At 35.6% G+C, this 15,000-nt stretch overlaps 1 protein-coding gene across 2 annotated transcripts in view; it reads right to left on the bottom strand.

Annotated features, from left to right (window-relative positions):
• The window catches only part of mapkap1 (MAPK associated protein 1), a 106,799-nt gene that overhangs the window by 47,307 nt on the left and 44,492 nt on the right, over positions 1-15,000 (bottom strand). For both annotated transcript variants that reach the window (XM_056457277.1, XM_056457276.1), the window contains one exon: positions 9,522-9,631. In XM_056457277.1, coding sequence (XP_056313252.1) covers positions 9,522-9,631 — 110 coding nt within the window. The remainder of the gene's footprint in view (positions 1-9,521; positions 9,632-15,000) is intronic.

Raw genomic sequence — 15,000 nt, 5'->3', positions numbered from 1 at the left:
TCTCATCAGTCCTTACCCCTTATTTGCGTCTAATATCCCAGTTTCTCACGGCGCATTGAATGAAATGTTCATGAGTTAAAGTGAAACTGCCGAACTGCAGTTAAAGTCAGGCATCCTGCTGATTTGATTCAGAAGGGCACTTGTTTGTCAGACGGCTCACCGGTCAGGTATACATCCACACTAAAATATCAAGGTGAAAATCATCATAGCTCGCATAGAATAGACCCAGCTCATAACCCAACCAAACTTTGCGAATAGATTAACGGCGATATTTTTTTAAAAATCGCCCGATAAGAGTTAATGCAGCACGTTAACGCCGATAACGGCCTAGCACTAATATTTACTAAATATTAATATAAGAAACTAATCCAAAACATTATTCCTACACTGAATAAAAATCTATCAAATCTAGCGAATTCAGCAATTTGACACCTATAGAACTGCAGAAATAACAATGTTGCCTTGGTTGCTGCAGTAAACAAAGCAGCATGATTGATTTCATAAAATATACAGCGTCCTGATATTCGTAGATTTAATTCAGGCAAACTTTAGCATACAACCATTCATAGCATAATCAAAAATGATAGAAAATTTAATACCTGGCAAAATAGCATTTAAGATTTTTTTAATACTTTTTAAAGGCCTTGAATTTGTGGACACCCTGTATTTGTCCAGTTAACAAAAGTCAACAATGCACATATTGCATATAAATCATGTAGATGTATCTGTATCAGTGGCGGATTTAGGCATGTGCAATATGGGCGATCGCCCAGGGCAGCATCTTGCTGGGGGCGGCAAGGGAAGACGGTAAAAACAAAAAACAAAAAAAAAAAACCAGAATAAAGACGTAAGGGGCCCTTCACATTTGGCATCTTTTGCACGCGCAAGTTTGTTATTCATGAAGAAAACCATTCCCGCATGCCTCACACATGCTCCTGTGTGAATACCGGTTGTTTGAATGCACGCTGATAAAATATGCACCGCTTATGCACAGTAAAACCGAAGTAACGGCCTTTTATGTAGAGGTGTCGGCATGCAGCGAGTTTTGCAAGTTGACAAAACTAAAGTTCATGTAATATGATGATGATGATGATGTTACTTTCATTAAGCATGGCTAGTGGTTATGAGGCAAGTCTTCATAATATTAATTCTCGGGCATGAGTCCGGTCTAAGACAACAGATAAATCATGTTTATTTTTTGTCATAATTAATATTCATGCAAAAGATTTCTTTAGTTTCTTAACACATCACTACAGTTGTTACATTGTTTTCCAGTCACATTTAGGATTGATTTCTGTTATTTATTTAGAATAATAATTGTATAATAATATTAATAATAATAAATATAAATCAATTGTTATATTTATGGAAAAATAAATATAACAATATAAAGGAGGGGGTGTGTATGGGGTGGTTCGCCCAGGGTGCTATTTAAACTAGAACCGACACTGATCTGTATGCATTGGGGGAATTAGGTATTCAACACGTCACAATTTTTCTCAGAAAACTTATTTAAAGGTGCTGTTGACTTGAAATAGTCCCTGGATGATGGTAACAACCAAACAAATTCATATATACGAAGAAAGCAAATCTAATTAGTTTACAAATGAAGTTATGTGTAATAAAATGAATTGACGGAGGGAAATAGTATTAAACACATGAAGAAAGGGAGGTGTGGAAAGGCAGTGAAAGCCCAGACAGCAGCTGAAATCTCTCAGTAGTTCTTCAGCACCCCTCTGCCCTTCCTCAGTGTAAATGAATATCAGCTGCTTTAGTCAAACATCTACATTAGCAGGAGGATGAAGATGAAACCAGGGTGGACATTTCAGCAAGACAATGATCCGAAACACAGCCAAGGAGACTCTCAAATGCTTTCAGAGAAAGAAAACCAAGCTGTAGAATGTAAAATCTTATTTTAATTAATTCTATGCAGAAATATATTGAATATATGGAGCATAGTTTTTTTATATACAACTATATTTTTATATTTTAAATATTAGGATATGAAAACACTACATAATATTTGTCTAACAGCATATAGGAATGGAAAATTGATTTGTATTCAACTGAAAAATAAAAATAAATAAAAATAAAAAAATCACAAACTTTTAAACAATTTAGGTGTTTTTTTAATTGTAATGAATGGTAATTTATTTCTACGTTAATGAATTCTATGGCATAAAGGACATGCAAACACTGCTATATATTTAGCTGTAAACTACTCACTGGCTTCTTCCCTGTACAGTTTCACAAGACAAATCTAACTCCTTTCCACAAATTGAACTTAAAAAAAAATGCATGTAATTTTTGGTACAAATGGTGTACATGTTTTCCAGTGATGGGTTGCAGCTGGAAGAGCATCCGCTGCGTAAAACATATGCTGAATAAGTTGGCGGTTCATTCCGCTGTGGTGACCCCAGATTAATAAAGGGACTAAGCCGAAAAGAAAATCAATGAATTAATGGCGTACAAATATTTCACAGCAAATTTAGATGTAGGCTAATTTCATGCTCTCAGAGTATTTAGCAAAGTTTTTTGAGTCGTTTAGATTAAAGAATGAACTATTTAATGTTTACAATTAACGACAGCTTTAGAAAGCAAAAGCAAAAGTCGAATCCCGGACATTTTAGGAGATTTACAAACCCCAGCAGGACGCGTTTTCAAGTCCCATGAAGGCACGTCTCTTTGGGTCTCTGCAAAGCATGTGAGATTGTCTGTGGGAGTGCTGATAGTTCTTACGCACACAGTATAAAACGGGTAAACGAGAGAAGATTTTACATTGCATAATCGATTGCAGATATTTGGCAACATTGGGCGGATTAAAAAAAAGTATAAAAGGATGATAAAAGAGTGAAAAAAGTGTCACTAAATACACTTGGGTGGCCGTTAAGCACTGGAGTCTCCAGGAGTTCAGTGTGTGTGTGTGTGTGTGTGTGTGTGTGTGTGTGTGTGTGTGCGGCCATTTAGAGATACGTGTCCAGTGTTTCCTCTAGGATATTTTCCAGCTGTGGCGACAGATCTTTTTTTACACAGATCTACCAACTACCTGTGGCGTTAATTCAATGACAAATGCTGTGAGCGCAGCATTAGAAGTCGAGATCGCATTTATGTAATAGCCTACAGCATGCGGATCTCTTTGCTTGCACGCCAATTTTTTTCTGCTCGTGCACAAAACTTTTTGCACGCACCCTCAAATATAAGTGGCTTTAAGAGCGCGCAGATCTTCTTGTGCGCTCTCAAATAAACGCTGCTGAGGTGCGATTTAGTGCGTTTATGTAACGAGTATGTCTCCAGTGTTTATTAGATTTGCTAGGAATATTTATGAATGTCTCCAATAGACCTACAGAGCGGTATTAATGCGTCCTGAAGTAAAGTGAAACGGCTATACGTCGTGTTTGCTGGCCTCACGCATCACGCACCTGTCACAGTCAGTCAGTCAGTCAGCGCGTAACCGTAAAGGGTTAAACAAATGACGCACAGCACCACTACGGTTACAGAAAAGTTCGCGCTGTTATAATTCACCTACTATTTAATACGTTTTAGTGCGATTATCACCTGCTATTAAAAAGTAGAATGTTTTGAATGAGAAGCTGTAATGTAGCCGTGGCGGGATGAATCTTGGCGTGGCGGCCCGCCATGGAAGAATGAATGTAGTGGAAACCATGATTGTGGACTTTTACTAACTCGGTAGGTGCAGAGAATAGTGTCAAATAGCGGTGTGTATGTCTGCGGCTAATTCACGATGTTAATAGTTTGATTACAGCGTTTGTTTACATGTGTGCACTGCACAGCAATAATGCGACTGAAGTAGGAATACTCCACATGTCTTAATTTAATTTGTGTTTACGACAATTATGACTTTAAGCATATCTCAATATCTATTCCATCTCATTGTTATGAACCATAATGCATGCGGCTGCAGTTGTATAGCCTCTGTTGGACGTGGCAGCTGCTGATCTCCAGTAAAAAAAGCGGTTACGTCCACCCAACTGAGCAATACACGCAACTCCGAGGCCAGCCTGTGTGCAAAGCACTCAATTCTTAGTTCAATTCCAATCCTGCCTCCAATCTTCAATGTTAACTTCACCCTCACGCTCCATCATAACATCACAACTTTTCAGATGCGAAATCTCATCGTAATTTAATCTCGCGAGATCTCGTCATAGGAGACCTTGTCCCACCCTTAATATAATAATATACGCTGCTTTCTCAAACTTCTTATTTTAAATGAGATAAAACAATAATTATTACGATTTTTAATTGAAGAACTTAATTCTTCTATGTTCAATCCACTTAATTGATTTGTGTTGACTGACATTGCGATATCGATGCTGGAACGATATATTGTGCAGCCCAGAATATCTTCTTTTGTGTTCAGCAAAATAAAATAACAAATCATTTTTGGGTGAACTAACTCTTTAAACACTGTTCATGATATATATAAATCATGTGTGTAAAGTCTTGAATCCATAAAGAGAAACGTTGGGTTTGTTTGCCCAAGAGGATTGAGTTGGCTATTCCTCCAGTGTTTTTAAAAAGAAGAAGAAACCCACATCTCCAGGAGCTGAGCTTTCCTTTTTCTCTTATGCTCACAATCTCTGCCATTTCTAAAGAAAACTGTCAGGTTTCTGCAGAAAGAAACAGCGAAAGCAACCGAGTTTACAAATCAAAATAGCATCAGAAACGTTCTCACTTTAGACTATTTGTGAATTTCAAAGTGCTAAAATGGTTTGAAGTGAACAGCAAATGTCATTGTGATAAAATGATGGTAAAATGACGGCAGATGGTTCGCTTGTGCTAAAATAGCACATGTCTCTGTCACATGTAAGGAAAGTCATTGAAATATTCAGATGACAAATTAAGATATGGCGACACTTTGGCTCAGTGGTTAGCACTGTTGCCTCACTGCAAGAAGGTTGCCAGTTTGAGTCCCAGGTGGGTCAGTTGGCATTTCTGTGTGGAGTTTGCATGTTCTAACTGTGTTGGAGTTGGTTTCCTCCGGGTGCTCCGGTTTCCCCCACAGTCCAAACACATGCGCTATAGGAGAATAGGGTAAACAAAATTGGCCGTAGTGTATAAAGTGTGAATGGAGAGTGTATGAGTGTTTACTAGTGCTGGGTTGCAGCTGGAAGGGCATCCACGGCTTAAAACATATGCTGGAATGGTTGGCGGTTCATTCCGCTGTGGCGACCTCTGATAAATCAGGGACTGAGCCAAAAGAAAATTAATGAATGAACGAATTAAGAGATGGATTTTAAGGAGTTTATAAAAGAATAATAAACTAGTTAAAACAGTTTAAATGTAAAATACATATTTAATATTTGTCCAAATATTAAAAAGTCTTGAAATTGGCAGAAAATTAAAATGTCAAAATTTGGATTTCTGTGGGAATTTTTAAAAGTCTGATTTATAGACTTGGAAAGTCATGGAAGCTTTAAAAATGTAATAGGATTATTAATATTATGAATTATAATATAAATTAATATAAATATAAATTATATATAAATTATCATATAAATTAATATAATATTTTAAAAAGTAACAATGTCTCAAATTATCAAACAGTGTATGTGGTAAATAAAATGGAATTGTGAAAATTTATTTTTATTTTGATAAAATAATGCTTCAATATATTATTAACTATATTAAATGATGGGAAAAAAAAACAATCTAAATGACAAAACTTAGATAAGGAAATTTTAAAAGCATGATTTCTATACATGGATAATAATGGAAAAAAATAATATATATTTTTTCAAGTAATAGTAATTTTTATAATGAAGTATTTACCATATATTATTGTTAATCATTATGAATAATGGAAATTTACTATATAATGAAAATATAATATACAATAAAACAATATAATATAATATAATATAATATAATATAATATAATATAATATAATATAATATAATATAATATAATATAATATACCAATGCAATGTTATATAATATGTAATGAAATAATATAATGAAATATACAACATTATGAAATATAATTTAATGTGATATTTCACAATATCATAAAACAATACAATATAATGTAATTTAATATGATATATAATGAAACAATATAATATAATTAGGCAATATAATATATCATTATATAACAAGAATTATAGATTGAGCATATAAAGAATTACATAATTACATATCAAGAATATATTTACAATTACATTTATTTGTTTCAAGTAAGGACTTAAGAGAAACTTGTTCATGCTTTTATCAGCAGCAGGGTGGATTACTGCAACAGACTCCTCACTGGCCTCCACAAACACACAGTCAGACAGTTGCAGCTCATCCAGAACTCTGCTGCCAGGATTCTGACCAGAACCAGAAAATCAGAGCACATCACACCTGTCCTCAGGTCTTTACAATGGCTCCCAGTTCCATTCAGAATAGATTTTAAAGTATTATTACTGGTCTATAAATCACTGAATGGCTTAGGACCTCAATACATTACAGATATGCTCACTGAATACAAACCTAACAGATCCCTCAGATCTTTAGGATCACAAAAACTAGAAATTCCAAGAGAAAGCAGGGTGAATCCGCCTTAAGCTACTAACAGCACCCCCTGCTGCTGGAATCAGCTTCCAGAAATGATCAGATGTGCTCCAACATTAGGCACATTCAAATCAAGACTAAAAACACATCTGTTTAGCTGTGCCTTTACTGAATGAGCACTGTGCTACGTCCCACAGATCGCACTATTATGTCTTATGTCTTTCTTTTTCATTCCTTTACAACCTGTTTTAACATTTTAATCTGTTTTTAATCATTTTATCCTTTCTTATTTTATTTGTTTCTTTTATTCCTGTTTATGTTATGCACTCTGAATTACCCTTGTGTATGAAATGTGCTATATAAATTAACTTGCCTTGCCTATAACATAATACATCATAATGTAACGTAACGTAACATAATATAATAGTACTAAAAACTGTAATAAAAGTTAATACAATACAATATAATTAAATGATTAGTAAATGCTTAAAATAATGCCACGAAAATATTTTGAATTTACAGTGAGCATGTGTTTGATGAAGGCATTCATAAGGCCAAAACTGAAGCAAAAAATACACACAAGACAGAAGCTAAACAGCAAACGGTCAGCACTGCAGGCTCTGACCTCAGTGTGTGTAGCTAAACTCAAGAGACTCTCCACACACACACACGCACACTCACATTTTCACTGTGTTTCATCCATTTTCTCTCTAATGCACTGTGGTTGCCGCAGCACTCCTCTCCATTGTTTATGTGCAGTTGTGGCTCAATCTCCTCTTATCTGACCGCTGCCCTGTCAAACGGACGATCCGTTACCTGTGACTTTCAGTATTAAAGTCTCTGCCTTATCAGATTCTGCCCATTCACAGATGACAAATTAGGACGGCACGCTGGCACAGATATTAGTCCAATCACAGCAGACGGCTTCACTTACTTTCCAAGACGAAAACACACATACACAAATACTAACACACACACATACACACACACAAATAGCAACACACACATGAATACGAACACATACAAGCACACAAAAAAGGCCATCTAAAATCTTCCAACATTATACATATGATTAAAGAAACATTAAATTTAATATATAACTAAATTCTAAAATCTCTGTCAAACTTACTACAAATAAATGTTAAATAAAAATGACATCTTTAATTCGATGAGCTTGCAATTAATAATAAATAAAATTATAACACTGGTGGACAACAAAACCAAATAATTCAACATAAGGATTATAAGATAATAAAAAATGAATATATAACAAAACAAGACGTTACTGTTGAAGTACTAAAATCACACCAGTTCTGTCTGGCTCTCGAATCTGATTGGCTGATAGCTGTGTGATATTCTGCAATAACAAAACTCGTATAGCCTCCTCGCACTTGTGTATTACTCCGCCCACATAGAGTGACATCAGATCAATAAACTCACTAGAGTTTGACAAATATTGCAGCTGTTGGACAACATAATGTACTTCTGAGGCTTTTTTAGGCGCGAATGTAGTTATTTAGATTGCAACTATGCAGTTTATTTATAAGGATAGTGCCTATTTTAAATATTTATAGTTTCAGAGATTCAGCGTGTCAGCGGCCATTAGCCTGTCATACTGAGCAAAGACTGCGGTGAAACAAGATGGCGTCAGAGACCGCATAATAAGCTCTTTGGGAAGGAAAAACTCTAAATAAAATAAATATCAGCTGTAAATTTTAAATTGCAGCTGATCAAATCATTAAAGAACAGGTAAGTGACATTCTAAGTCGATCTCTCTCTTTTGTATGTTGAAGTGCTGTATTTATACCATAGTAATCTGCTAGAGTTTGCTTTTCTTTGTTTTTTTGGGGTTAATTATTATGATCTCCCGATTGTAACAGACAAATTCTGGCAAATCTCTGTAGACTGATGGCATTTCATGCTGTTCAACAGCCTTATAATCTTAAAATGTCAGCAAAATCACCTGTTTTGTCATCACTTTAGACATTACACTATGGAGAATCATTAAAACACTAGCCCTAAAGTGACGTTGGTAAAGTAGCAACAGTTTCTGCTGTTCTGACGTCAGCTGCAGATGTGAATGAATGGCAGAAGAAAGTAGTTCCTCGTACAAAAGGATTTTTACACACTCCGTGTTTGATTTTCTTTTTTAAACACAATTATGCAGTCGAACTGTTGTATAAATGCAATATTACACTTATAGCAGTGTGATATGGCTGTATATCGTCACTGGTAAGGCACTAATATGATTGGCCTGTGGCCAATTTGAATAAATAGCAATATATATTTTTTTAATTATTGTTGAACTAAATATAAATGTAAAACAAATTGGAATATAATAATAATAATAATAATAATAATAATAATAATAATAATTATTATTATTATTATTATTATTATTATTATTATTACTACTATTATTACTACTATAAAATTTAAAATAATTACAATTATTATTATTATTATTACTATTATTATTACTATTATTATCATTATTATTATTATTATTATTATTATTATTATTATTATTATTATTACTACTATTATTACTACTATTATTACTACTATAAAATTTAAAATAATTACAATTATTATTATTATTATTATTATTAATGTATTAAATCATATTATTAATATCATTAATTGGCAACAATTTGAATGAATAACAAAACAAAATTGTTCATATAAAAATTTTAAAGTTACTATTGAAGTACTAAAATGACTAAAACTAAATTAAATATAATAACAACAACAACAACAATAATAATAATAATAATAATAATAATAATAACAATAATAATAACAACAACAACAACAATGATATCATTAATCTGCAACAATAAATAATAAAATGACAATTAACTAAAAATTAAATGAGAATTATATTTAGGAAGACCAACAAATCAAAACACGCATTACATAAATAATGATAAAGGAAATACAGTATGCATGGCACATGAGGAATACAACTTGATATTGAAGAGAGCAAAATTTGAGAGTAAAGTCTAACCTGATCCTTTCTGGGACCCCTTCCTCTTCTTGAGGGCTTTCTGCAGGATATCCTTCATGGTCACTTTCAGACTGTCCACCGGGATCAAGGAGAAACCGTGAGCTGCGTTTCTGTGGGTGAGGAGGGAAATCATCATCAGTCACACTGAATAATCTTTAATGATTGAATTAAAGACGCAAAGCTTCCTGTTCATCAGAGAATCAACACAGAGACTGAGATGAGCATCATTTGCAATTGTATTCATTCAAACTTGATTACAGACTCAAAGTACAATAAAAAAACAACAACATTTCATTAAACAGAGCCTAAACTTAATTCAGTGATTCATTCAGACTGATTCAGATAGTTCATTGATTGATCCAGATGATTCAGTAAATGGATTTTCAAACTGATTCAGCTTCAGTTTAATGAATCATCTATATCTGTTTGAATCAGTTGTCTGAATCATCCAGTTACTGAATCCTCAGAATAAATTTTTGATTTGGAGATTTCATCGATTGATTCAGAGGACTCAGTAAACAGATGATTCAATTAACTGATGCAAACAGATTCCGATGATTCAGATTTAAACAGCTTAGGACAATTCAGTAAATAGATGATTAGGAGGATTTATTTAACAGGTAATTCAGACAAATGATCTAAACTGCTTCAGATGATTCATTAAACATGAGACTTGGCTGATTCATCAAACAGATGATTCAATTAACTGATGCAAACAGATTTAGATGTTTCAGTAAACTGATGATTCACAGGAGATGATTTAAACTGATTCAGTAAACAGATGATTTAGATGATTCATTAAACGGGTGTTTCAGATGACTGATTCAAACAGATTCAGATGATTCAGCAATCTGCTGATTTAATAGAGCAGATTTAAACTGCTTCAGTTTAATTCAGAAAACAGATGATTCAGATGATTCATTAAACGGGTGAATCAGATGACTGATTCAAACTGATTCAGATGATTCAGCAAACTGATGATTCAGTGGAGCTGATTTAAAGTGCTTCAGTTTAATTCAGCAAACAGATGATTCAGATGATTCATTAAACGGGTGATTCAGACAATTGATTCAAACAGCTTCAGATGATTCAGCAATCTGCTGATTCAATAAAGCGGTTTTAAACTGCTTCTGATTTATTTCAGCAAACAGATGATTCAGATGATTCATTAAACGTGTGATTCAGATGACTGATTCAGATGATGCAGTGACTAATGAATCAGTGGAGCTGATTTAAATTGCTTCAGTTTAATTCAGTAAAGAGGTGATTTAGATAATTCTTTAAACGGGTGATTCAGATGATTGATTTAAACAGATTCTGATGATTCAGCAATCTGCTGAATTAATAGAACTAATTTAAACTGCTTCAGTTTAATTCAGCAAACAGATGATTCAGATGATTCATTAAACAGTGATTCGGGTTAATGATTCAAACAGATTCGGATGATTCAGCAAACTGATGATTCAGTGGAACAGATTTAAACTGCTTTAGTTTAATTAAGCAAACAGATGATTCAGATGATTCATTAAACGGGTGATTCAGATGGCTGATTCAAACCGAATCGGACGATTCAGTAAAACTGATGATTTAGTGGAGCTGATTTAAACTGTTTCAGTTTAAATTCACAAAACAGATGATTTATTCAACAAGTGATTCAGATGACTGATTCAAACCGATTCAGACGATTCAGCAAACTAATGATTCAGTGGAGCTGATTTAAATTGCTTCAGTTTAATTCAGCAAACAGATGATTTAGATGATTCATTAAATGGATGATTCGGATGTCTGATTCAAACTGATTCAGATTATTCAGTAAACAGATGATTCAGATAATTGATTCATACTGACTGGGATGATTCAGTAAACAAAACAACACCACTTAAGACTGCACATTTGTGAAGATCCACAGCTGAGTAACAGTACAGCAGTTCTGATAGATGCAGTCACGTCAGAAGAAAAGGCTTCTGTATTGTGGTCAGAAGTGGATTCAAACAGAGCACATCCACAAGGCCGAGAGCCAGTCCACGAGTCAAACTTTGAGCACATGGACGCATCACAGCGATAGACTGCATCAACACAACAACAACCCGAGGCCAGAACGCAGAGAGCGCACGCTTTCTGGACAGAGGACTCGCTTGTCCACTTCCATTTAGCAGTGCTGACCCGCGAGCCTCAGGCTAGGGCTCCTGACAGGCTTCACGTCGGGCCGGGATCTGCAGAAGAGGTCGCCGGCCCCGATGGCCCACTGAGGGCTGAACGCTGGCTCAGTTCTCGCCCAGGGGCCCATAGTGCCACATATCAGCGGCCCTCGGGTGAGGAGAGAGTACAGCTGACCCAGAGACAGATGAACACCGGCCCACGGCTCCCAGATGATGAGGAGAAAACAAACAAATACAGACAAAAGACAATCAAAAGTGCAAAGCAGCTGGGCCACGGATAAAACTTTAGCAAAAATAAATAAATAAAAAATTAGATAAAGCCGTGGGGCTGTCGTTCAGAAGTTTCCAGTCAGTATGATTATGAAAGGACTTTCGGGAGAGGCTCAGAAAATAAATCCAATAAACCAGCTGCATTTAGTTGATGGAAAATATACAGTAAAAACTGCGATAATGTGAGATAGTATTTAAATTTAAAGGGCACCTATGGTGAAAAATCTACTTTTCAAGCTGTTTGGACAGACATATGTGCATGTATGGTGTATAGACCGTCATATTGGGGTGAAATAAGCACACACAGTCCTTTTTTTTCAAATTTAACAACATAAAAACGGTGGCCCAATTGGAGCGGTTTTCAGATCGACCGCAACTTGATGTAGGAGTGCGGTCCCCCCGCCCACCGAATTGATTGACAGCTGCGCGTATTAACATATCCCGGTAGTCACTTGTAAAATCATATCATCAAGAGAGGACGAGCCCAAAGCAACCGGGAATAAAAGATCTGTTCAGTTCGTTAGGATCATCAATCATCATCAAACGTGATCAAGAGTGAGTTTCACATGTTTAACATGTTTTAAAACAGAGCATGTGTGTAATGAATTACAGCGATTCAGCTTAGCTTTACTTCATCAGCACAGCCGCGTGTCAGAACAATTATAAAGGAAGACGCTTCAATCCCGGTTTGTGGACGTTAAATCAGGTTTATTTTGTACATTAATATAAGAGATATCCATACAGCAGTGGAGATTACCAGTATCATGTCACATATGCGTGCAAAAAGAGTGCAAAGCTAAACGGGCGCTCTGTCTGTGTGTGTGTCTGTGTGTGTCTGCTGCGGTGTGTGTGCGCGCGTGAACTTTGTGTTACTCTGCGATACAACTGCACAATAAATACTCATTGGTAAAGTTCTTACTGTAGTATTTCTCACAAACGCTACGTGAGATCTGCTTCCTTTAAGTCTGTCTGTTGTCTGACGCAGCCGAGGGAGGAGATTAAGGCACGCAGAAAGGCATGTAGAAACGGTGGGTGAGGAGAACTAGCCTTAAAGGAGCAGTACACCAAAACAGCCACCCAGTGAAAAAATTTATAAATAGGAATTTAATAAAAGGTATAATAAATAATCTGATGGGTGTTTTGAGCTGAAACTTTACAGACACATTCTGGAGACACAAAAATCTGAAGAAAAGGCTAACCTAGGTGCCCTTTAAATTAAATATTTGATAACACTTTAGTTTAAGTACCAATTCTCAAAATTAACTAGTGTCTTCTTACCTGCCTATTATTAAGATATTGGCTGTTTATTAATAAATACAGTGCATCCAGAAAGTATTCATAGCGCTTCACTTTTTCCACATTTTTTTTAATGTCACAGCTTTATTTCAAAATGGATTAAATTCATTTATTCCCTAAGAATTCTACACACAATACCCCATAATGACCATGTGACGAAAGATTTTTTGAAATTGTTGCAAATTTATTGCAAATAAAAAATCTAAAAAAAATAAATAAATAAAAAATAAATAAATAAATCACATGTACATCAGTATTCACAGCCTTTGCCATGAAGCTCTAAATTGAGCTCAGGTACATTCTGTTTCCACCGATCATTCTTGAGATGTTTCAGCAGCTTCATTGAGTTCACCTGTGGTCAATTCAGCTGATTGGACATGATTTGAAAAGGCATACACCTGTCTATATAAGGTCCCAGGGTTGACCGTGCATGTCAAAGCACAAAGCAAGCATGAAGACAAAGGAATTGTCTGTAGACCTCCGAGACAGGATAGTCTGGAGGCACAAGGCTGGGGAAGGTTACAGAAAAAATTCTGCTACTCTGAAAGTTCCAATGAGCACAGTGGCCTTCATTATCCATAAGTGGAAGATGTTTGGAAGCACCAGGACTCTTCCTAGAGCTGGCCGGCCATCTTAGCCGAGTAATCAGGGGAGAAGGGGTTTAGTCAGGGAGGTGATCAATAACCCGATGGTCACTCTGTCTGAGCTTCAGCGTTCTTCTGTGGAGAGAGGAGAACCTTACAGAAGAACAACCATCTGTGCAGCAATCCACCAATCAGGGCTGTATGGTATTAGCCAAAAGGCATCTGAAGGACTCTCAGACCAGAAGAAACTAAAATCTCTGGTCTGATGAGACTCAAATTAAACTCTTTGGAGTGAATGCCAGGCGTTACGTTTAGAGAAAACCAGGCACCACTCATCACCAGGCTAAGACCATCCCTACAGTGAAGCATGGTGGTGGAAGCATCATGCTGTGGGGATGTTTTTCAGCAGCAGGAACTGGAGGACTAGTCAGGATAGAGGGAAAGATGAATGCAGAAATGTACATAGACAACCTGACAGAAAACCTGCTTCAGAGTGCTCTTGACCTCAGACTGGGGCAACGGCTCATCTTCCAGCAGGACAATGACCCAAAGCACCCCACCAAAATATCAATGGAGTGGCTTCACAACAACTCTGTGAATGTCCTTGAGTGACCCAGCCAGAGCCCAGACCTAAATCCTATTGAACATCTCTGGAGAGATCTGAAAATGGCTGTACACCGTCGCTTCCCATCCAACCTGATAGAGCTTGAGAGGTACTGCAAAGAGGAATGGGCAAAAATTCCCAAAGATAGGTGTGCCAAGCTTGTGGCATCTTATTCAATAAGACTTGAGGCTATAATTGCTGCCAAAGGTGCATCAACATAGTATTGAGCAAAGGCTGTGAATACTGATGTACATGTGAGTTTTCATATATATATATATATATATATATATATATATATATATATTTTTTTTTTTATATATATATATATATATATATATATATATATATATATATATATATATATATAAATTTGTAACAATTTCAAAAACTCTTTTTTCACATGGTCATTATGGGGTATTGTGTGTAGAATGTTGAGGAAATCAATTAATTGAATCCATTTTGGAATAAGGCTGTGACATAAATGTGGAAAAAGTGAAGCGCTGTCAATACTTTCCGGATGCACTGTATAAAATCCCTAAATCTTAAGCCACACTGAAGTGAACTAA

Source organism: Danio aesculapii, chromosome 5 (assembly GCF_903798145.1).
Source record: "Danio aesculapii chromosome 5, fDanAes4.1, whole genome shotgun sequence".
Lineage (NCBI taxonomy): Eukaryota > Metazoa > Chordata > Actinopteri > Cypriniformes > Danionidae > Danio > Danio aesculapii.
This window is presented reverse-complemented; position numbering and strand designations above follow the sequence as displayed.